Raw genomic sequence first — 24,805 nt, forward strand, 5'->3', positions numbered from 1 at the left:
CATCTCATTTTCTATATAATAAATGCTTTAACATGTGAAAATGTAAATCTGTTTATTAATAAGTTCTGTAGAATATATTGAACATGACATTATGTCCAAATTAATGTTGTAGTCAGTCTATTCTGTTACTCTACTGCGAGAGTGCTAAAGAGTAATTTGCATTTTTCCTAAATGCTGAAATGAGAACACGAGCATCTTACAAAATAATGATGACTGACTGACTGTTATCCTCCTATTAGGGTGAACAGAACTAAAGACTATGAAAGCTTAGTCTGGTTGGACTAAAAAATAGTTAGTTTAAAAGTATAACTTAGTTTTTATGACTTAAAGGATATTTATATCATGAAATAGTTAGGAAATGAAATTATGACTCTCTTCTCCTTTTAATATGTTTATAGATTGGAAGGCATCTTTGATAGCATCTCACTGAGGCATATTCTATGTGTTTTCTTTTTTAGTGGGCAGTACTGACCTGTGGGCACTGTTTCTGTAATGAATGCGTTTCAATTATTATCGAACAGTACAGCGTGGGGTCTCACAGACGCTCCATTAAGTGTGCCATCTGCCGCCAGACCACATCTCATAAAGAAATCTCGTATGTCTTCACCTCAGAGAAAGCCAGCCAGGAAGAGGACATCCCTGTGAAGGTAAAGTCGGTTAAGAACATGTAGATGCATAGTCAGAGCAAAATAATAGGAATCAGTGTCTGGCAGTGAGAGCATCAAAATCAGAACAAGGCTGGCCCAGTGACTATGGAGCAACCACTGTTGTCTGTCTGTAGATACACTGCCTGAAAGCCTCAGCTTTACCATCTACTCGTTCCTTGTGGGAGGAACACAAGAACGCTTTTTCAAACATAGTTAGTTAGTAATAGTTATGCCCATCGTGGCAAAAAAAGTAACATCTTAGAATTCCAGTCCCTTACTACTTTTGCAGTGTTTCTGTCCATTACAAATTGATAGAGCTCTGGTTAAATTCAAGGTTTCTTTTTCTTCATTCTTCCATTCAACCCTGGGTATCAGGAAAAAAAGATGTGCCCCACCAAACTGAAGGATAAAATAAATTGATTATTGAAGTTAGTGAAGACTATCACAAGAAGGAGGGAGTGCGCTTTTAGATGGCATGGATTGGTATTTCAGAGTTTAGCCAAAACTTCGCTTTATTTTCCTAATATTTTTCCCATGCTTCATTCAGAACTTTAAGAAGTAAGACTATAATTTAAAATCCAAATAGGATCTGTAACTGGACTTTCTGCCTAAGGGGTATTTATTTAATGAGCAGCCTTCACTAGACTTTTTTGTTCTTTGTTTTACTTAAGCATGCTTTTTTTTTTTTCTCTCTAACCAAACTTAGACAAAGGACAACTCAATGTATGAGTATAGTAGGGAATATAGGCCAGAAGGAGTGGTTGGGAGAATGGGGCAGCTGGCTCATAAGCAAGAGGTAGTAGAATATTTTTCATTCATTTCTTCTCCTTCTGGGTCCCTGATGCTCTCTGCTCACTTATTTTTCAGGGTTGTATTTTGTGAGTAGAATTAACCACAAGTTGAAACTGCCAGGAGTTAGGCAGTTGTTAGGATGCCCCCTCCTGAGAACACTGGAGTTCCATTAAAGAATATCTAATTGCTATTTATTCCCACTGTCATTTGAGTAAAACCTGAAAATATCAGTCACAGTGCTCTCAAGTGTGTTGAGGTAAACAGAATCCCAAAGTTGGGATGAACGTTCATTCATTCATTCTTCCTGTACATGTTTACTGGACACATACTGTATGCCAGGCAGTGTGCTGGGCCTCACAGATGCAACACACACTCATGAATAAAACAGGTATGATTGCTGCCCTCATGGGCAGCCGGGGGAAGGAGTTTGAGTTGAGGCAGAAAGCACAGACATTAAGCAAATAATTAATGTGATAAGCACTACAAAAGAAAATCAAACCTGGCTTCTCTGAGGGAATGGCAGTTAAGTAGATGTCTAAAGGATGAATGGATCAGCCAACCTGGAGAGAAGGTAAAAGTGATCTTGTCAGGAGGAGGCTGCTAGACAGAAAAAAACAAACAACCAAAAATCCCAGTATGTGAATAGGTCTGAGACAAGAAGAAACTCAAATGGAACTGAGTAGCTGCGGTATAGAAAATACAAAGGAGAATGGAATGAAATGAGTCTGGAATCCAAAGAGGGGCCAGATATTGAAGAGCCATCTGAGTATCTGAGAATTTTCTTTTCATGTAAAGAAAGCTATTAACATGTTATATGTTATAAGCAGAGGAGTATCATGATCAGACTTGGATTTTTAAAAGATTCCTCTTGCTACAGTATGGAAATTAGATTAGCAGGAATAGAAAAGACTAGAGTAGAAAAAAATTTGGAGAAACCAGTTTAGGAGGCTACAACAGTAGTGATGGTGGCTTTGATTAGGTTGGTGGCAGTGGAGATGGAAAGAAGTGGATATATTCAGGAGATGTTTGGAGTAGAGTTGATGAGTGAGATACAGTATCGGAGGGGTTGATGAAGAAGGAGATTTCGTAGGTGACCCCTGGTTTCTGATGTGAAAAATCAGGTGGCTAAAAGTACAGTTACTATATAAGGTACTTGGAAGAAGGGTACATTTAGATATACTATATTTGAAGTGCCTAAGACATCCACGTAGAACTTTCCAGCAAAGTGTTAATATGTGGAGCTGGAGAGAGAAAATTCAGAGTCATTGGCATAAGTGATCTTTGAAGCCATGAAAGTGTATGAGCTGGCCTAAGGAAAGAAACATAAAATTTAGCTTCAGATCAGGTCCTGCTGCACTCCATAGCTTTTAGAAAAGTGGAATAAAGGGAGAGGAGCTGAAAAAGGAGACCAAGAAAGAGCAACTAGAGGCATAGGCAGTCCTGGAGAACATGCTGCCAACAGAGGCCACTCAAACTCGGCTTCAAGGAGGAGGCGGTTATCAGCTGTATCCCTTGATGCTGAAGGTGGCTCAACTGGACTGATTTGGCTACTGAAGGTCATTGAAAAGGAGCCCTTTCAGTGGAAATGTATTAGCAAAAAGCAGATTGGGAGGGAATGAGAAGTGAACAGGAAATGAATAGGTCACGAGAGAAAAATGCCCAACTACTTCATAAATTTAGCTGTGAAGTAGAAAAGTGAGTGTTGTAACCAGAAGGGGATATGAAGTGCAGAAAGGCTTTGTGTTTTTTTGTTTTATTCTGTTTAATATAAAAGATTCTTGAGCATGTTTAATCTTCAATAAAGAAGAATAGATTGAAGATATAGGAGAGAAAAAGGATAATGCGTAATCCAAGATTCTTGAAAAGACAGGGAGAGTGTTGATATGTAGAGAGAAAGTAGAGATCTCATTGAAATCGAATAACTAACAGGTGCAGGTTGGGCTGTTGCACCACCAAGCTATAAGGATAGGGGTCCTTATCAGAGAATAGGAGATCTTTTTATTATTATTATTATTGAAATATAGTTGATTTATGATGTTTTGTTGGTTTCAGGAGTACAGCAGTTAATCAGTTATACATATATCCACTTTCTTTTTTTTTTTTTAGATTCTTTTCCCATATAGGTCATTACAGAGAATTGAGTAGAGTTCCCTGTGCTATAGAGTAGGTCCTTATTAGTTATCTATTTTATACATAGTAGTGTGTATATGTCAGTCCCAATCTCCCAATTTATCCCTCCTCTCCCTTCCCACCCCCGGTAACCATAAGTTTGTTTGCTACATTCGTGTCTCTGTTTCTGTTTTGTAAATAAGTTCATTTGTACCATTTTTTAGATTCCACATATAAGCGATATCATATAATATTTGTATTAGTCCTTTCCAGAGGGACAGGTTTTCGGTACTCCAGATGTGACTGTAGAAGTGGGTGACTCAAGCGAGGTGGAGGAGAAAACGTGGTAGAAGCTGAACCAATGAGATCTGAATGTTGAATAGGTGGTCCAAGTGGACGGTATATAATGTCCAGAGTTAGTATACTTTAACCTATTCACCACACAAAGAACTGCTTTCCTTTTCAGTCCCCCCTCCCCTTTTCCTCCTACTCTTATGGTTTCTTTCTCCTTTTCCTTCCCATAAAAAGTCTTTTATAGCCTTTTCTTCTTCCCTTTTATCTTTTCCTCTGGCCTGCCTCAGGCATCCCAAGGGCCACAGATAGCATTCACGGCTAAGCAGGGCTGCTGACCCTTAGGTGAAAGCATTCATCACGGTATGGGGAACGAGCATAAGGAAGAACTGCTGTGTCAGGCTTCATGCAGTAAGGTTTAGGAAGTGATTGCTCTGGCTACCAGTAAACAGCACAGCCTCTATGAAACTGAGTCATTGAGCCCATCAAAGCCAAACACCTGTTCATTTTATGGCAGCTTTCCTAGACACTCAGGAGAGAGATCAGGACAGTTACGTTTGCTGTCCTGTTGGGACAGGGATATCTGTACAAATTCTGTTTATCATGTTCTGACTTCTTCCTGTCTTTCATGGGTATTGAAAACACATGAATTAATTGAAGGATCTCGTAAAAAAATTAAAAGAATACAGAATTCACTAAAGTTAATTTCTCTTTCTGATGCATAAATACTTACATTTCCTTTTCATTAAATACATGACTGAATATTGTACTTACTATGCAAGCAAGTTTTATCACTTTTCCACATTCTCACATTGCTTCTTGCTACATTAACTTTTGTTTTCTGTCACCATTTCTGTCTGCACTTCTGCCTTCTGCTGCCTGTCACATTTCTGCCACCTTCTCCTTAAAGCATGTGCTTATTGTTTTCTCAGACTCTCACTGTACTCTGACCATCTGAAACTATCCCACTAAATGGTCACATCATCTGTCTTGGAGTTGAGGGATATAAAGATGACTCTATATGAATAATGAAGGCATTATTTTGAAATTTTATAAATATTAGTTCATACTATTCCTAAACTTAGGGGTTCTTTTTTATTGTTGGTTATCCAATCCCTGATTTTTATTAAACACTCCTGAGAATTAATTTTTTATTTCATTAAAGTTTTTATCTGAAATGTTTATTTTACTCTAAGCATTCATGTCAAGGCTCTCAGACATAGCAAACAGTGTAATATCATACATGGTGCTTAATCATATAGCTGATCTCTGACAAAAGATATTTGGAGAACATAAATATAGAATTAAATAATATAAGACATTTTTTTCTACTGGTATTTCACAATGTAAGGAATCCTATTGACTGACCATATAAATAAAATGAGTAAAATGTTCATTAGTGGATTAGTGGATGCATTTAAGTTAAAGACTGTATCTACCCTAACAGTAGTGTGACAGTATTCCTGAATGACCCTTGGAACCTACTGGGCATTTCACAAAGTAAACAAAATTCCCCCTGCAAGTTCTGACAGCTGCCAGGCATCTTAGAGGGTGAAGTAGGCCTCCTGGCAGAACATATGCCCCACGTGGCCTGTTCCCCGTGTCCTCAGTTTGGCTAGGTTTCATACAAAGCATTTTTGTCAGTGGAAACCATGACCCCATAATGGACACGATTCTTATGTCATAAGTTTCTATCCAGGAGAAAATACATGGATATAGCCATAGCAAAGCCTTCCCGCCTGTCCCACACACACCACAATGCTTCATCTTCTCAAACTTTTGAGTGTCTAATAATCAAGTGGTCTGCTTTTTAAAATAAAGAATTTTTTCAGGCTCCATTCCCATAAATTTTAACTCGTTAGATCTCGGATCTGGTCCAGGAATCTACATTTTTAACAAGCAAATCTGTTGCTAGTAGAGATGTTTTATACAGCCTTTTTGTAGAGAAAAAAAATACTGTATTTCTACATTAAAACTCTCAGAGAAACCTAGTAATACCATGTGTCATATTCTACTATGTGTAGAATCCTGTTGTTTCCTTTCTGTTTTTCTCTTTTCTTTTTCTTTTTTTTTTTTTTTTTTTTGACTTTCTGTTCAGTTGATTCAAAGGTGACTTGTGAAGTCTGTCTTGTACTTTCTAAATACAATTAAAATATCTGGGTGGAATAAAACTAAAATTCTGACTGAGTTTAAAGTTGACATAAAATAATTTAGTAAATATAATCCACAGTGGTTATATTTAAATATGTTTATCTAAATATTTTCATATAAGATATGTGATATCTTATAATATTAACTGGTAAATTAATATTATGTATATTATTAATGTATAGTGTAACATTAATACATGAATATTAACTGGTAAATTTAGAACACAGTTAAGTGTTTTTGTTAGAAAATGTCATGAATAAATATAATTGCAAAAAACCATTTCTATTCACCAGCCAAGTTAGCTCTTGAACTGTTAGTGAGTCTCATGTTGAAGTTAGCAATAGATTGCAATAACTTGAACATACAGTAAAGACTTCTAAGATATAAACTATAAATTATTTTTATGAACACCTTTACTGTGTGGAGTATAAACTCCATTAAAATGTGGAAAAGACATTATTCATGAGGTGAAGACTTTGTTTCATTTGCTACTGTATCCCTATTATCTAGAACAATGCCTGGCATGTAACAGGTACTCAGTGGATGGATGGATGGATGGATGGATGGACAAGTAAACAACTGATTTGTATTTACATATAATATCCCCAAAAACCTTTGGCTCCAAATAAAATTTTTAACTTTTTTGCAATTGCTAACTTTATCTCTTTGAAATAATCATTCAAAGTATTTTAAAGAACAGGATAATATTTTTGTGGCTAAGTGCACTTGTAAAATTTCCCACATAGGCTGCCTGGATGGAGTTTCCATTGAATTTTATTCAAGTAACATGTGAAGAACCCAACCCAGGCATATGCTTGAAAAGTATTCCTACTTTGTGAGATCAATCATACAAGCCGTGTAACTGCACTAAATTGTATCTGTCACTATCAACATGGATTTTTAACATGGTGAACCGGTGCAGACAGAAATAAAACAATGCTAACTGATCTTACTCAGCAGGAACTACTATGGACAGCACAGGCAAATTGAAAGAGTTAGCTCTGCTTCAAAAGGAAAAGTCCAGAATAAAAGTAATGAAAGTCAGAAAGTACTAAGACAGGAAATGACTTCCTCTATACTAAACAGTAGGAAACAGATCAAGTTACAAATCAGCAAGGAAACCTAAAGAAAAATCTATGATCTATCGTATAACTGATTAGAGATCATAGTTCTTTTGTGGGGGGGGGGGGGAGGCAGAGCTAAATTGTGTAAATTTATCTTTTTTAAAGTGATGTTCTTCAGTTAAATGAATCTTAAAAAAAATCTCTAAATCTCAGGATCTTTGAATCTTGTAGTACGTTTAAAAGATTGCAAAAAACCAATACAAGTAATAACTGGAAGATTTAAATGTTATCCCTGCTCTGTTTCAGATGTGATTGTCCCATTTCTGACAAGGCTGAAACTTCTTATCCGGGGCAGCTAGCACAGGTTAGGCATCCATTTGACCCTAGAGCAGTGAGAGGTACTGCAGGTACAATAGCATGCAGCACTAGGGTAATGGCATAATTCAGAAGACCAGTTCACTTGTGATAAACACAATCCCAATTGTATCACTAATGTAGTAAGTTTAAAAGGTCCCAGAATTACAAGCCTCCCACCCATTCCCCTAAAACCCTTATTCATCTGTAAGAAATCAGGGTAAACAAAAAGTGTAATATCATTTTTTAGTAGAAGTAATTTGCACAAAAGAATAAAAATAAATTCAGAATAAAACAAACTGCACACAGTGAAAAGTAATGTTCTCCTTCATTCTTCCTTCTTTACCTATTTCTATTGCCAATTTCTATTTTTAGTTATAGAGATCACCTCTATGACTTTCAGTAATATACATAAATTTTGTTTCTTGAAGTACTAGCTGTAGATAGTATCTGCTGATAGTCCTCACTTCAAAATAGGAGGAAATTAGTGCATCTATTCTTCCTTCATTCTTTCTTTTCCCTTCCACATTCTAATTTTTGTTATAGTATCATTTTTATATTATAATGTTTAAACTTTCATGTTTTGTTATCTAATTGTAGATGTGACTTCCATATCTAGAAAAAAAATCAGTAAATGGTGTGTACAATATTATAATATAAATACTTTTCATTATAGAACCAAGCAGAGTGATTGAAGTCATACTGAAAGGAATGTAATCCTAATCCTCTCTCATTTAAACTTTGCTTTTCAAGGAAGAATCTTCTGAGTACCCCAGTGTAGTAAAAGTTCTCATTTTTTTTGCTAGCTTCCTTCATTTCTGTGTCAACCTTATCTGGCACCATTACTCATGTAATCCTCATTCTACAATTCTTTTGTCACTGTGATCTACTGCATCAAGAAATTTTAACATGATAAGCATGTGAACGGAAAATCAGAGTTTCTACACTTCTGAAAATGACTTCATTCTGCCTTCACTTTAGAGTCATAAGTGACTGGCAACCCCCATACTGTAAGACATTATTTGACATGTTTTACATATATTAGTGTGTATGTATTTCATATGTATGGAATATATATAATATATAAACATATATACTAATATATCATATATTAATATATTATAAAGATACATTAAAGATAATATATAAATATATAGTATCTATAAAATCCCTAAAGATTTAGTCTGCCTGTTGACATAAAGTAGCCTATAAACATGAATATTCTGTCTGATGTTTGATGAAAAATAAGACTCAGTACATTCATCGTCTCCATTGTGTTGACTTTTTTCTGATGTTCTTCAGAACACAGTGGCCACTTTAGCCCTTAATTCTGCCAGTGGAGCTGAGCATGACCATGAGAATCCATATATATTACAAAGAAAAAGGAGTGGGAGAGCAATGTGGACAGATTAGGCAAACAGAGAAAATAAAAGGGGCCAAAGGAAGAAGGACTAGACTGGTGAAGAAGCGATATAATGGGTAACAAACCGTTGGTTCAGAGTCATGGATTGCCAAGCCCTGCTTCAGAGTTCCCAGTTTTCAACAATAACTTTCCAGTCATAGAGAGCACTATTTTTCTTTTATTTATATAAATCAAGTAGAAGTAGTGCTTTGCTGCTGCAGTTGGGAGGTGTCATAACTGTTCTCCTTCCTTTCCTTCCTTCCCTAAATAAGGAGTCTCAACAGATAGAAAATAGATGTGAAGGGATTGGGGGGAAGCTAGCTACAGTATGTCTTCTATGCTATACTCATGGATTTTTCCTATTGTTCCCTCCTCTTTCCCCAATAACAAGACTTCAGAGAAAAAAGCAGTACCTCACTCTAAGGTGCATTGGTAAAATATTTAGACCTATTTTGGAGGAGAGGGGTCGATCAAAGTCTAAATCAAATACTACTTGATTGCTTTATTAGAATTCTTCATCTCCTGAATATACAATAGAAACAAAACTGAATTTTCCATCCTTTTAACACATTTAACAGCTTTTAACTCAAAGTTTAGGTTCTCACATTTTAATAAGAGCCTGGAAATGTGTAGCTGCTTATTCCAATCAAGTTTAACTCTATGATAAAAATAAGTTAGTTGCACCTATTTAGCGCAGATAAGAGGCTATGAGACATTTCTGATTTCTAGTTATGCTTATTAGACAACCTCTAGGCCAGATTTCATGAGAAATTCTTTGTTGGCCTTTATTGCTAATGGATCTCTACTGATTTTTCATTGCCTTGACTGCCTGAATGGTCTGGAGCTTTTAACTTTGTACTTAATTTTCCAGAAAGGGAAAGACCTATATGTGTAGCTTTGAGATCTAGTTTGGTTTTGTTCATTAAATTACAAGCAAGGGAGCAAAGATCTTCATAAAGAACATTTTGTAAGATTCTTTTGTTGTAAAGAAGGAAAATTCCATCCTTTTCCTTCAGTGTTAACTGTTATAATGCTCTTGGCTACTTACCTCATGAGAGGAAGACCAGGAGAGGCACTACCTTGATCTGAGTGGTAGCACTTTATGTGTCTCCTTTCATAGTTCCCTAGTTGGCCTTAGAGAGAACTAGTGCCTCAGAGAGAACAGCCACAGAGATACAGTCAAGGGCGGGCAGAGGACAGATGATGGGTCTTCATTCCAAAGTTGGGCCTTGGTCTTTGATGTTTCAGAAGCATGAAGAAAAACCAAGCATTACTCATAGAGTAGGGTTGGTAGATATACATGTGGAAAAACTGAAGAGACTACCAAGAAAGGATAGAAATGAGGAAAGGGACAGGAACTTCGGAAGAGGGCAGAGCTGCTTATAATTAAATCCAACTCTATCAACCTAATATATTATGAAATGATCTAGCAGTTTTGGGGGAATTTCTCTTCCCATGCACCCCCCTCCCTAATTCCAGCCTAACTTTGCATCTGTGTGTTTGCTGATACAGCTAAAACATAAACTGGGTTGGATTAAGGCTGCCAGTGTACCTGTCTTGAGAATATTCATACTCAGTTAACACCTTGCACAGGGATGGATTGATATCTCTGTTTCCTCATCCATATCTTTTTTGCTTTTTCTGTGATCCTCTCCTATATAGATATAACCCATCTCCTTCCTGTTTTAATCTTTTTAACAAAATGAATATTTCTTTTCTGTAGCAGTGACCACATTGAGTAGTCATCTCAGAAACTGGCAGATCTGAGCCAAAGTTCATTTATGTATTTGAGATAGAAAGAAACATTAAAAAGAACAGTAGAATGTGCATAATGCTTATTAAGATGGTATAATAAAGCATTCACTTAAATCGCTTCCAGGCCAGCCCAGCAGTATAAAACCATCCTTTGCTTTTCTCCATATTCTGTAACATGCATTAGACTGTATGTATTTGGGAATAAGGGAGTATCTTTTCATTATTGTATATTCAGTGCCTAGTGTAGTTCTTGTCATTTATGTGCACAGAAAGTTTTCGTTGAATGATTTGAATAATCGAACGTGAACTTACCTGAAATGCTAGAGGGTTTGAGTGACCTCTTTGATCCCTTTTATTACTCTGCTCTTAGACCAACCATGGTCTTTTCAGTATTATTTGGGGACTTTTGCTTTTCACTTGGAAGTGTAAAAACACAAGCAGAAGAGAGAAAAAAAGTTAAGAATAAGGGCCTATTGTGGTAGTTATCTCTGATTCTAAAGATTGGAAATAAAAGTCCACAGGGTTTGCTGACTTTATTAACCTCTCCTATCACTGCTGATAGGTAGGGAAAGAAATGAGTGTTGATAGACCAGAATGAGATGGCACCACCCTCCAATTGGTAGCTTCTTTTTAGACCAGTTCCAGTGATTTCATTACACAGTACTAACCCAAAATCCACCTCAGGTCTGCTTTGTGTTAGATTAAATCTGCTCGTCTTTCAAGACTGCTCTTGTCTGAGTCTCTCTAGCTTTTATAATTTTATAATCTCAATTATAAAAGAGATTAATTGCAAGATTTTATTTGCCTGTTGTTAATCATTCTGAATGACCAAAAAAATATGATGAGAGTTTTTAATTGTATTCTAACCCACTTTTATTTTTATTTTGTTTATTCATTGTTTTACTCAGGTGTGTTTGGGATTGAGAAGCCTAAACATACATATTAAAATTTTTTACATTAAGTAAACTGGTTGAGTATATACTGTTTACAAAGGACCATGCTAGGCTCTAGGTGATATAAAAGTAAATGCCATTTGGTCCTTGTTTTCAAACAGATATCAACTGATAAATGACAGGAATATACTGTACTCTGAGATATGATATAATATCATATGAAATCATACTAGGTAGAATCATGGCAGGGCAATTAATTGAGGAAAAAGCTATTCTTCTCCAAATAAAATCTCTCATCTTTCCCTTATGAAAGACAAATTTAAATGTCAAACAAACACAGAAAAGTCTAATAAAGTAGTAAAGTCAAAGAATACTTAGTTTTTAAATCCACATATTCATCAAGCATTTGTGAGTTACTAAAGCTGATATAATATAGCACTTTTGCTTACATTACTGCATTTAATACAATTAAATGTGAACTACATACAGAAAGTTAGGAAAATATTTACAACATAAATTTAACATGTACAGTATATGAGAGGTCCTACAAACCAGTTTTTCTTTAACTTTTGACCAACATTTCCACATTAATATGCCTTTCCAACAAAAATATGTGCACAGGTACCTAAAGCTATAAGTATAAGCATAGTCACTGAAGTATTGTTTGTAAGAACAAAAAAGAATGAAATCAACCTAAATATATATTAATAAACAAATATTTAATAAATTGTTGTATCCTAAATATTGTGCAGCCATTGAGGTGAGGTATATATAAAGGTCCTACATGGTTAAGATTGCCAAGATACAATGTTAAATATAAAGGCCATGTTATAAAACACATTTAAAAATATTTGTGGGGTGTGTGTGCGTTTTTATAGAGGCTTCTAAAATGCGCAAGAAGGTCTAACAGAATAAATGCCAAATTCTTAGTGGTGTTCAGAGAGAGTAAGGCATAAAATAATAGACTTAAATTTTTTAATCCTAAACTTCTATTAACTTAGTTGTCCAATGAACATACATTGCTTTTTTGTAATTTTTAATAAGTTATCCAAGGACTTCCCTGGCAGTCCAGTGGTTAAGACTCCGTGCTTCCACTGCAGGGGGCACGGGTTGGACGGGTTGGATCCCTGGTCGGGGAACTAAGATCCCACATGCCGTGTGTGAGGCCAAAAAAAAAGTTATCCAAAAAGTGTTTGTGCTGTATGTACCAGATAGGACAGAAACCAGATCCTTATTTAACTTCTGTTCAGTTTTTCTCCTACATTTTACTGCCTTTCTTTTTAGAAAGATCAGTAATGCTTTTTAGATTGGTAATCCTTCACTGTCTAGGGCATTAACTTTTCATTTAGCAACACATTATGAATTTTTATTAAAATAGACTCACAATGGCAGTGTATTTTCAACACAGCATCTTGTAACTTGAAGCAACATTTGTAATGATAATTTATGATAATTTAAATGTCTTCAAGTAGTCTAAAATGTGAAATCTTTGGGAGAAACTGCTTTAACACATTGGTCTAACATAAGGATTATGCATTTTGGCTTTGTTTTCAAAAATTGTGTAAGGCATGCCTGCTCAAACCAAGGACCACAGATATATATGAACCACCCTCTTCTTTCTTCAGTTTTCTCATTCTCAATAGCCCCTTTCTGTCCATCTGGAAGAAAAGGGTATTAAGGCCATCTCACTCCCCATGTAGCTTTCTGCCAAGCAGAGCTTTGGATTTCCAGACTTCCTTATTGTTCTTCTTTCATAGTAGGAAGTAACTGGACTGGGACCAAATGGTTCAGAATTGTAGCATTTGGAAGGGATCACTGAGAGCTACCACTGAAGTGGCCAAATTTTGATAAAAGGGAATATTCTAGTCTTTTCCTTCATAGAGTTAGCACTCCGGTTTGGAATGTTGCTTATAAAAGACTATTCTGTTTTCTTTTGAAATTTTTGTAAGAAGCAGCTTAATTGATAGACGCATTCATAGTTATCCTGGTATTTCACTTGAAAATATCTTTGAAAATGAGACCTTGCAAGGAACATGGAAGTTTCTGTCTAAACTACTAAATAATCACATTATGCTAATTTCCTGTTTTCTCTTATTTGAGATAATTTTGCTCTTATTTAAGATAATTTTTAGATTGAAGTAGGTTCCTTATACTTTTTTTTTTAATATTTTTATTTATTTTTGGCTGTGTTGGGTCTTCGTTTCTGTGCGAGGGCTTTCTCTAGATGCGGCAAGCAGGGGCCACTCTTCATCGCGGTGCGCGGGCCTCTCACTATCACAGCCTCTCTTATTGCGGAGCACAGGCTCCAGACGCGCAGGCTCAGTAGTTGTAGCTTACGGGACTAGTTGCTCCGTGGCATGTGGGATCTTCCCAGACCAGGGCTCGAACCCGTGTCCCCTGCATTGGCAGACAGATTCTCAACCACTGCGCCACCAGGGAAGCCCCCGGTCCCTTATACTTTTTAACCTTTCAAGTATAATTGAAAGTCTGCATATCCAGAGAAGTAAGTGTAGATCCAGGATTTTAATACGAGAATTTTTAAATTTCTCCCATAATTCTTTGTTGGTAACTTTAAAATTAGTAAAGCTTTCTTCCTTGTTTTGTTTATATTTTTACCTTTGAGTGTCTCTTTGTGTAAAAGTAGTAAGGGGGTGTGATTTGAGGAGAAGAGCAGTATGGGAATATTTTTACTTCTTTTTGGTTAGATCTGCCCCCCTTGTAGGATAATATCTGTCATTGTCGTGCTCATATTTAATGTCTCTGAAAGATAATAAGTTATTGGGTGTCTACTATTTGCCAACTATTGGGCCAAACGCTTTGTATTCGTTTTCTCATTTAACCATCACAGCAACCTTTGGAAATAGATGTAATTATCATCCCTGCTTGACAGATAAGAAAACTAAGGCTTAGAAAAGTTAGAATCTATATAACTAAGGAGTTGCTGTACTGGCAGTTGAATTTCGATTTATCTCACTCAAAATCTCATGCCCTTAATCTCCCTGTCATACCATCTCCCAGAGCATTCCAGGAGGAAGACTTTCTCAATGAAGGCTACAAAAACACTTGCTTTATTTCTTCATTTTCTTATTTCTTCACTTTTTCTCATTTTCATACTCTTATCCTGGAAATGGTCATGGAAAGTACAAAAAGCACTCTTTCAGTGTTTATCTAGCTTTGTATAAATCTGCTTCCGTCCAAGTGGACGTCATTTGTACCTCTGTCGTTGTAGTGCCCTTGTAAGAAAGGATTCTTTGTGGGTTAGATTCTTTACTATTTGCTTACTTTGGAGTTTTGATTCATTATATTCTGAACATTTTCAATGCCATAATATCTGAAATGAAGAGTTTTTAATATAAATTCTGCTTATCTAAAGTAACAAAATTTTGTAACTACAAAACGCAGCCACTTAACTAAAAAGTCTTATCTTAGGGTCATATCACTGTATGACTTTCTGGTGTGCGTTTTTATATTTGATTCTCTCAGGGTGTAAATCCGTAACTTGTACAGTTTGAGGCTAAAGAAAATTTCCAGCAGATACAAAATGAAAAAGGATGAACACATATGTACCTATCATATAGTTTTGATAAGTGTTTTATGTTAGTTTTCCATTCCACTGTTAACTAGATTTTATTTAGTAATAATGTGTTTTCTTCTTTGTGTTCAAAGGGCAGCCATTCTACAAAAGTGGAAGCTGTGGTCAGAACTCTGATGAGAATCCAGCTGAGAGATCCAGGGGCTAAAGCACTTGTTTTCTCAACGGTACAATCAACATGTTCATCCTCATTGTTAACTCGGAGTGGCTTTCTGTTTCAAATCAGTTTATATCTGAGAAATAATTGTTAATGTTTGCCAAAATATAATTGAGATTTAGAATTACTGATAGATTTCTCCATGTTAGATTTTTTTTCTTTGTCCATTGGATAGAATTATTTTTAGAGAAATTTGATGATGCTTCACAAGGCAATTCCTATAGCTACATTTCATGTTTTTATATTAATTTTACTTAGGGATTTTCTTATATTAATATTTTTAAATTGGAATCTCTAACCTTGAAAGTCATTTCACAGATGAATTTGGTTAAGGAAAAGAAAATTAAAATAACCTATTGAATAAAAGGTATTGAGTAAAACTTCTAGTTTTCATTTTTGGAAGATAATTAACCACATCCATTAAGTACTCTGTAATTTGTTTTCTGTTGTTTATGATTATCATAATTCATTTACTGAAGATGCTCATTTTTTTTACCCTATCTTTAACCAGCATTTGATACAAAAAAATCTTTCAGGATAGAAAAAAATATATTAATGGTATTATACTTGAAGATTTTGGTTTTGTTTACTTAATTCTGAGGTATAAAGGATATTTTGGTTTAGTCACTTTTCAAATTTTTTTTATATGAAAGCTGTTTGTAAATATTTATTTCCTATTGTTTTATGTGTTCTTAGTGGCAAGATGTATTAGACATTATTTCAAAAGCTCTCACTGATAACAGCATGGAATTTGCACAGATCAGTCGTGTTAAGACATTTCAGGTATGTCAAAAGACTTCACTTATGTTTTTTTGGAGTGGATTCAGTTGCGAATTGAAACTGCTCTTAACTAGCTTACTTGCATTTATTGTCTTGTGTCGTATAAACCACAAAAACATGGTTTGAGTTCTTGATTAACTATAAAATTAACATTTAAAGGCAAAGTAAAGAAATTGCATTTATTTTCCATCTATTCAGTTATACCCATAGCAAACCATATTTAAAGATCTTCTGATTTGAGGTCTGTTTCTTTAATATAGGAAGAGATGGCCTGTGGTGCACCTTTTGAATGGACAGAGGCCTCATGCCCCTGGGATTAAGTTCTAAAATCACTGCATTAGGCAAACTGCGTATGGTTAAACTATGCTTACATCACACTCAGCACAATGACAGGTGCACACCTAAGTGACAAACACCAAAAATAACACCAAGAGAAAATTTAGTAGATTCGTGTCTCTTACCTCACACTCACTCTTGCACATTCTTTCTCTCACTCTCTTTTTCCTCTAAGCTCATATAGTTTAATTTGCATACATCACATACATGTATCTTGTGATTCCATTATATATCATAAAGAACAAGAGAGGTTATGTGACACTTTTTTTCATAAAATCAAGCAATAAGTTTATGTTTTCTAAAATTGGTAATTTTACATTTAATTTTCTTAGTCACTACATTTCACAATGACCTGGATACCGTTAGGCATTTTAACCTGAGCTGCGTATAATATACTGCTCTTATTTTTAACTCTCCAGCTAAAATTTAAATGTACCTTTCTTTTTTAGGAGAACCTTTCAGCATTTAAACATGATCCCCAAATCAATATTTTGCTGCTGCCCCTGCACACAGGTTCTAATGGATTAACTATCATCGAAGCAACTCATGTTCTCTTGGTGGAGCCCATATTGAACCCTGCCCATGAGCTTCAGGCCATAGGAAGGGTGCACCGGATTGGACAAACAAAGTAAGGGCTAAAGTTAACATCAGTAATATTTACTCCAGTTTCTAAGATACAGATCAGCATTTAAACTCTTCATTTATGTTCATCATAACCTATTCATTTTTAGTTACTTCCTTATGTATTAAATTTTCAAGTGTTATTAGATGACCAGAAGACATTTTGAGATTTCCAACCCTCCCTCCTCCAAGCAGCAAACCCCCATATTCTCCCAGATTTTTGTCTCCTCCTTCAGAAACTACCCTGATCATTTCATCAAAACAGCTTCTTAAAATACTTAAAACAACTACTAAGTTGAAGGCATCTATCATAACTTTGAGAAGAATTGACTTCTGATTGGCTAAAGTAGCCTGTTTTTAAAAGAAGGTATATTTCGTACATGACTGAAAACAAATAGCTTTTTTAAATTTTTTTTTTTGTTTTTTTAAATTTATTTATTTATTTATTTTTGGCTGTGTTGGGTCTTCGTCTCTGTGCGAGGGCCCTCTCTAGTTGCGGCAAGCGGGGGCCACTCTTCATCGCGGTGCGTGGGTCTCTCACTGTCGCGGCCTCTCCTGTTGCGGAGCACAGGCTCCAGACGCGCAGGCTCAGTAGTTGTGGCTCACGGGACCAGTTGCTCTGCAGCATGTGGGATCCTCCCAGACCAGGGGTCGAACCCATGTCCCCCGCACCGGCAGGCAGACTCTCAACCACTGTGCCACCAGGGAAGCCCTAAATAGCTTTTTTATAAATTCTTCCCCTTAGGAAAATACAGCCTTCCAGGTCCACTCTAAGAGACAATTAGTTTAGTTTAAGGCACAAAGTAATCCTAATAGTAGATATTATGTAGTATGTACTACTTTTATTCAAATATCAGAATGGACAATTATCCTTTATAAGGCTTCTCAGATGTATTACCTCCTGGATGTTAGATGCTTTGAATTTTTTTTTTAAATGCATCCATACTAAGCACTCATTTAATAAATATTGATTGAATACTTACTATATGTCAGGCATTATGCTAGATACTAAAGATTCAAATTGAATAAGACATAATTTGTTTCCCCAAGGAGATCACTATGTGGTACAGGAAACATGATTTAACATATTATAGTAGAGTGTGAGAAAATATAATAGAAGTACTGTGGTAACAAAAGAAGGGAGTGATCTCTTGTGCCCTAGAGAGTCAGGAAAGGCTTCATTAGATTGACTCTTAAAGGAATAATTATTCCAAAGTTGGGCTAGAAAAGGGTGCTCATACAGCCAGAGTTGCCTGTGCAGAAACACAGAGGAAATAAATAACATGATATTTCTAGGGACCCTAAGAAGTGAAATTGCTGGAGTATAAAGTATGTGGAGAGGAGTGGCAGGAGACGAGGTCTTGTATGCCATACTCAGAAACATGGCCTGCTTTGTAAGCAGTGGCTGGGAGAGCAAATGATGACTTTTAACTGTAAGCAAGAAAGAGACATGTTCATCAGGCAAAATATGGCAAAGTAATATAATTGTAATAAATGCAAGCTTGTTCTAAAGTACTACCAAGTAGCATTTAAAACGTAGTTATGTCTTATTGGGTTATTGCTTTTTGTTTGGTTTGGGCTTTTGGCGGTGGGGTGGGGAGAGCAGGGAGTTGGTTTTTTTGCTTTTTGGTTTTGTCCTATATCTTTAAACATTGAGTTCTTATCATTATCTTCTAAAGCATACAGTGGACTCATCCCAGATGTAAGGCCACAAGTCTAAAAAGGCCACTCAACACTGTTTTACAATCCTACTATGCTTCCCTAGTAAATAGATTTTTCTACTTTCTGAGGAGACTCTCTTAAGTCTCCTGTATCTTCCTGCTCCCCTTTGAGGACGATCTTGCCTCATTCAGAGAAAACAGATACAGTCAGATTAGAAGTACCTCATCTTTCCATCACCAGCTTGAACAGTCTACCTGCATCAATACCCACATAGTTCATTCAGTAAGTTTTCATTGAGCTCCTCCTGTGTGCCAAGCACTGTTCTAAGTACTTGAGATGCCCTCACAGAGCTTAAATTCTAGTTGTAGGGGGTTGGTAGAGAGATAGATGGTAAACAATAAACATAATAAGTAAAATATATACTATGCTAGGAGCAGGGTAAGGAGGATTAAGAGTGCAGGTGGCTGGGCAGGAAGGCATGGAAGTTCTTATGAAGAAGGTAACAGCTGAACAAAGAAATGTGAAATGAGATAAAAAAGAGAGAAGGTCATGCAGATACCTGCCATCTCTGCCTCCGCTTTCTGCCTAACAGTCCGTCCTCCACACAGCAGCCAAAAGGACTTCTAAAGTATAGCCAAGAATAATTCGAATCATGCATTAAACCCACTGATGGCAAGAATCCAAATTTTTGCCATGTCCTACGAGACCCTATGTGATTTGACCTCCCTGCCCTTTGTTTACAATATGCTTTGGCCATGCTAGCCTTCTCTCTGCCCCTCAAACATTTTCAGCTTGGGCCAAGCACGTTCTCTTCCCAGGACTTTGCGTTTATTCACTGCTTCTTCTATCTGGATGCTCCTCCCACTCCTCCTTTGCTTATTAGCTGTCTCATCCCCACCAGTCATGCTTCAGGTCCTGTGTCAGCCTCCTCATGTCCTTGTCTGCACCTGAAAATATCTTATTTTGTGTGTGTTTATTGTGTGTCTTCCCTCAATAGATATTTGTTCATTCAGATTAAATCATTTGTTGTATTCACTGTTGACCATTGCCCCCGCCAGCACCTGGATTAGTCCCTGCCACGGTAGATACCAACTGACTGACGAATATAACATATAATATATGAAGTTTGTTTGTTCTAATTTGTTTTAAGGTGTTTTTAAACTTATAATTGTTATGTACCTTCTAGACCCACTATTGTACACAGATTCTTAATTAAAGCAACAATAGAAGAAAGAATGCAAGCAATGCTGAAAACTGCCGAGAGGAGGTAGGTAACAGTTTACTTCAAGTGGACAGGAGACATTTTCCTGTTCATAAAAGGTTGTATAAGTGTGTAGAACTTCTTCACCTAGATGACCACTTAGTCAACCAAAAGATATAAGTGCAAATGCTTTTTAAAAACAAGGTATGACATTTTACCTCTCCAGAATTTCCCCGTTAGTACTTTGGGCATTCTATATTTGACTTAATTTATTAATAGGGATTGTAATATATAAAAATATTTAAACTGTCCTACTATTAAAGAAACTTCATTTCAGAGCTAGTATACTTTGAATCACCCATGTGTATTGGGGGCGGGGGGTGGAGGGAGGAACTATCCTACATTTCTTTGCCACACTGGATTACTTTTTAAATGAAATCTATCTTTATGCCCAACCTAAAAGCTTTAGTCTGATAGCTGTAACATGAAATTTAGAGTGCTGCTTGATACATCACACTGGTTAGTCACATGCAGGTAGAAAGGTCTGGACTTAAAACTAGGCTGGTAATTGTGGCATTAATTTCAAAGGCAGAACAGAAGCAGAGAGACCAGAACAGCCTTAATTTTGAACACTTAAGTTTGGAATCATAAAACTTCCTAACATTTATTTCCTAATTTATTTTCTTTAAAGTCATTTTGAAACATAAACTAATACCTAACTGAATCCTTGTGAGATAGGTGTGATTGGAAGATACACTCAGAAGAGATGATTGCCTTAGAAGGGATTGTTTCCACAGAGGTACTTTGCAGAGCAAAGAAGCCATTGGAAACCAGAAATTTTCTTTCATTGGTGGTCTGTGGGAAAGAAAGGCTACCACAAGAGCTTTTTGCCTCAAACATGAAGGCTTTTTGTTAGTGGTGTTTCCATATGTCACAGAATTCAGTGCTTATATTTAAGCTGCCTCAATAAAACAGCAATTAAAAGAGCTGTTGAATTTTTCTTGAAACAAATTAACTTTGGATACTAAGAAGGTAAGTTGTAAGGTGAGAGCTTTAGTACTAGCTGGCAGGGGTTTTGTCTCTTTGTTTTATTAATTGTGCAGAGAAAGACATTTTATGACCAAGTTTGAAAATGGTATATAGAAATCTTCACTAATTTTAACAAGTTGTAATAATGATCCCATTGCCTACTTGCTTCCAGGAGTTTCTTATAACTCAATTACAAAAACTTAGAACAAATATGTTCTTATATAAGAATATAGTATTATTGTACTATTATGTCTTATATTATTATTATAAGACCAGACAGTATATAAAGACAAATACAATAATTTATTCCTTGGGGTTTCTTTCTGATTCTGCTCACTTGCAAAATCCTGCAGTCACACAAACCCATCAGCGAAACATTCCGAGGCCTCTGTCTTGACCGTGGCTGATCTGGCAGACCTATTTACCAAAGAAACTGAAGACCTCGAATGAAGTACACTTGATTCAATCCGCAGACTTTAATGTGTTTTAAATTTTTCATAGTTTATAGAATAAAGTTATAAGTTAAACAATCCAATAGATGTCAGTAAACAGTGTTCTTAGTTGAATGAATTTATTTCTTTTTCAGTTGTACAGTGTCCTAGTAGTTATTGAGTCCTTTCCAATATACTGTTTCCACAATAGCCTATAAAGATTTTTAATTTTACACTCCCAATAAAATATTTATTTTTGTTCCAAGGAGTACCTCTATCTGAGGGAATTAAGAGAGGTAATGTGTACTTTTCTTTTGGTAAGATCAGTCTTAAAAAGAGTTAGAATAACAGAGTAAGTCAACTAGTCTAGTTGTACATGACCTGGTATACTCTACCAACTAGATCTCAATTTTGAAAGAGCCTTCAGTATCTTTAGCACATGATTCACCAATATCTTATTAGTGATATTTTTAAAAGATGGTGAATTATGTTAGCTCCTAGTTCTTTGAGTAGATATAGACTGTAACTCCATAAATAGTAACTTTAGAGTAATGCAACTCCTAACAATAAGTTAATATTAGGCAATTATTTCTTTTCTCTGTATCTTGCCACTAAAAATCAAAACACTGCACACTTTAAGTATTTCTATTCTATGTTAAGTATTATCAGTGTAAGCAGTTAACTTTAGCCTTTCTAAGTGTATTGATGTTTATTACTTTCCTTAAAATTATCTAAACTGCTTTCTCTACTTTTAATTTGTCTTACTGAGTTTTTACATGTTTTAAGATTGACGTATCTGTAAATATTGCAATGTTTATAATTTCAGTTCTTATCATTATAACATGGCAATATGGCAGGGGTTTTTTTTATCGTTATTATACTAATGTCCTGGGTTCTTTTCCTTCCCCATGTTCTTGTGTAACTAGACTTTTAACCACTAATGTCTAAATTTATGATAGGATTTGTTATTTCATTCCACTAGCACTTTCCTCAAGGACTAGTATTTGATCTTTGGAACAAGAGAATGTCATATTCACATAAGCAAATAATTGCAAGTGATAATAACCTAGTGTTTCTTCTTCTGTGAAGAATTAATGGACTTTGAAATTGCTAAATAAGGAGTAGCTTGTTGTATCCTAGCCATTTGATGTAATACAGATGTTCTTGATTTGTTTTCTTTGCGCCTTCAGAGTTTTAGATGACCCTCAGGACTCATTAGCTCCTACTTAGTTGCCCAGAAAACTGTAATAGAAATATACCCTGGATCACATTTGTCCGAGAGGCTTTGGTGCTTAGTTAAGGTGCATTTTCTTATTCTGGTTTATAGGGTGACATAATTCAACTGAAGAAAACACACACACATTTTTGGTGCTTATTTTCTTCAGTTGAAGGAAGATATGCATTGATTCTTTTATATGAAATATTAAACAGAACTATTATTTTTGTAGCTCTTTACATGTTATAAAGAGCTTTCCTATAGATTCACGTGTTTAATTTGCCCAACAGTCCTGTGAAGTTGATATAATTAATATCATTGCTGTTTTAAAGGTAGAGAACTGAGATTCAGAAATATTGAGAAATGTGCCTATGACACACAGCAAGTAAACAGTGGAGCCAAGGTCCCCTGACTGCAAATCTCATGTTCTTTCTCTAAATCATATACCTTGTTGAGATTCAGAAGGCCCATGGTTATAATTTAATGATGAACATATTTCAGTATTTCTTTTTGTTTGTTTCCTAGTATTCCTTTTTGCGCTACAGTTTTAGGGAAAACAATTTGATATGCTTTAATTTTGTAAAAAAAAGAAATATAAAAATATAAATATACCTATCTGTATTAGAGAAAACCTGCTCTTATTTATTTCTGTAAAATATTATCAATTGAATAAATATTTTAGTGGAAATTAAAATTTGGGGATTTATTTAATTTCTGGTCCCTAGAACATACTGCGTGGTTTTTGTTTTTTGTTTGTTTTGGTCTCTCAACAAAAGGTGTCAAAATTGTTTATACCACAGAAGCCTATATTTTATAGACATTTATTATTTCTTCAAAACTGTGGTGACACTTCTCCCAAATGATTGTTCAGAACAAATTCAGATCTAGTCCCCACATCTTGGCTGCAAACAAAGGACTTGTTTGATTCCTCCTTCCATCATTTTATATTCTCTGAAATGTCACTATACTTATAAATAGTTGTTCTTAAATGGGTGCTTTATTAATGAACCAGTGAGAAAAAAAAATGAGGTAATTCGAGTCCTTAGAGACCTGAAATGCATTTGGATTTGGGGCCACGTCTCTGTTGAAGGAATCCAGGTGAGCTGACTAGGACTGAAAAGACTTATTTATATACAGTGTGAAATATTATACACCTAATTCCTTAGTCTTTTGCTTCAAACCCAGGTAGCTTTACTATGTCTATTGCAGCTTCAACTTTTCTCTCTGTATGTGATCTCAGTAGAATGGCCCATGTTTTAGGGATACAATATTAGGGATTGGTCCCTTTCATATCATGAATAACAACAAACTGAAAACTCTCTACATTGATAATTCAACATATAACCACAAATTCTTTGTAAACAATTATCAAACTTAACTACTTGTCAAAATATTTAGGATTTGAATTTAACAATGCAAGATTAATCATCAACTCAAGTTACCTTGTTAAGTGGACAAAGGAAGAAATGATGTCTTTTAAATCTTCTGCTCTCGTTTACTAGTCCTCCCAAGATTTAGTGTGCTTGAGTTCTTTATGTTTATTAAACTACAGGATAATCTTCGAGAAATGCAAAAATCACCTGTGCTAGAAGACCTCAGGCTTAGTTAAGCTGAATAAAAAGTATCTTTCAGTTTTTCTAGAATTTAAACGAAATCCCACAATTATATGCCATTTCTTAATTTCTAACTGGCATATCAATATAAAAATGAAATGTTATTAAAATGGTACAGTACAAGCAATGTGTTTTAAACCTGTCTACTCTGATAAAGGAAATCTAATCTTCAATGATGCTTCTTCAAAGTGGGATCAATCAACTCTGTATTTTATATAACTTACAAGAATTTCCATGTACCTCTGTTACATTGTGAATGTGATATAAACACTATCCCACATAAGGCTTGAATTTGAACCACTTACAAGCCTTCCTTTAGAGGAAGGCTGTGTGAGTAATTGATAACCCCAAAGGGAATTCAGTTCTCACAGTGGGTATATGGTGTTGCCTCTGAGTTGAATAACAGACAGTATCACATACAGAAAATAGCAGGAGAACTTGGCTGGGACCAAAGTGGGCATCTCCAGCTTCCCCATGCCTTCAGTCAGCGTTTCAGGGACCTGCATACCTTGTCTTTGAAGTTCCCATACCATCCCTTAACCCTATTCCGTTATTTAATATCAGTGACTCTCAAGACTGATTTTGTCCATTAAAACTGACTTTGCTATATTGAAACCAAATCCTTTGTACTACAGCATATGCTTTTTCCTTGCAAAATAGAAATAAAATTTAACCTCCATTATCTGTGTAATGATTCTTTGTATGGGTG

At 35.5% G+C, this 24,805-nt stretch overlaps 1 protein-coding gene across 6 annotated transcripts in view; it reads left to right on the plus strand.

Moving 5' to 3' along the window:
* Window positions 1-24,805, plus strand: part of SHPRH (SNF2 histone linker PHD RING helicase) — a 93,069-nt gene that overhangs the window by 64,777 nt on the left and 3,487 nt on the right. For 5 of the 6 annotated variants that reach the window (XM_061207669.1, XM_061207673.1, XM_061207672.1 and 2 more), the window contains 6 exons: window positions 459-647; window positions 15,125-15,217; window positions 15,904-15,990; window positions 16,773-16,951; window positions 19,793-19,873; window positions 21,190-21,882. In XM_061207669.1, the coding sequence (XP_061063652.1) occupies window positions 459-647; window positions 15,125-15,217; window positions 15,904-15,990; window positions 16,773-16,951; window positions 19,793-19,873; window positions 21,190-21,286 (726 nt within the window). In that variant the 3' untranslated portion in view covers window positions 21,287-21,882. Of the gene's footprint in view, window positions 1-458; window positions 648-15,124; window positions 15,218-15,903; window positions 15,991-16,772; window positions 16,952-19,792; window positions 19,874-21,189; window positions 21,883-24,805 lie in introns of those variants that run through there. The other variant, XM_061207671.1, reaches the window with a different exon arrangement.

Source organism: Eubalaena glacialis, chromosome 12 (assembly GCF_028564815.1).
Source record: "Eubalaena glacialis isolate mEubGla1 chromosome 12, mEubGla1.1.hap2.+ XY, whole genome shotgun sequence".
NCBI classification, from domain to species: domain Eukaryota; kingdom Metazoa; phylum Chordata; class Mammalia; order Artiodactyla; family Balaenidae; genus Eubalaena; species Eubalaena glacialis.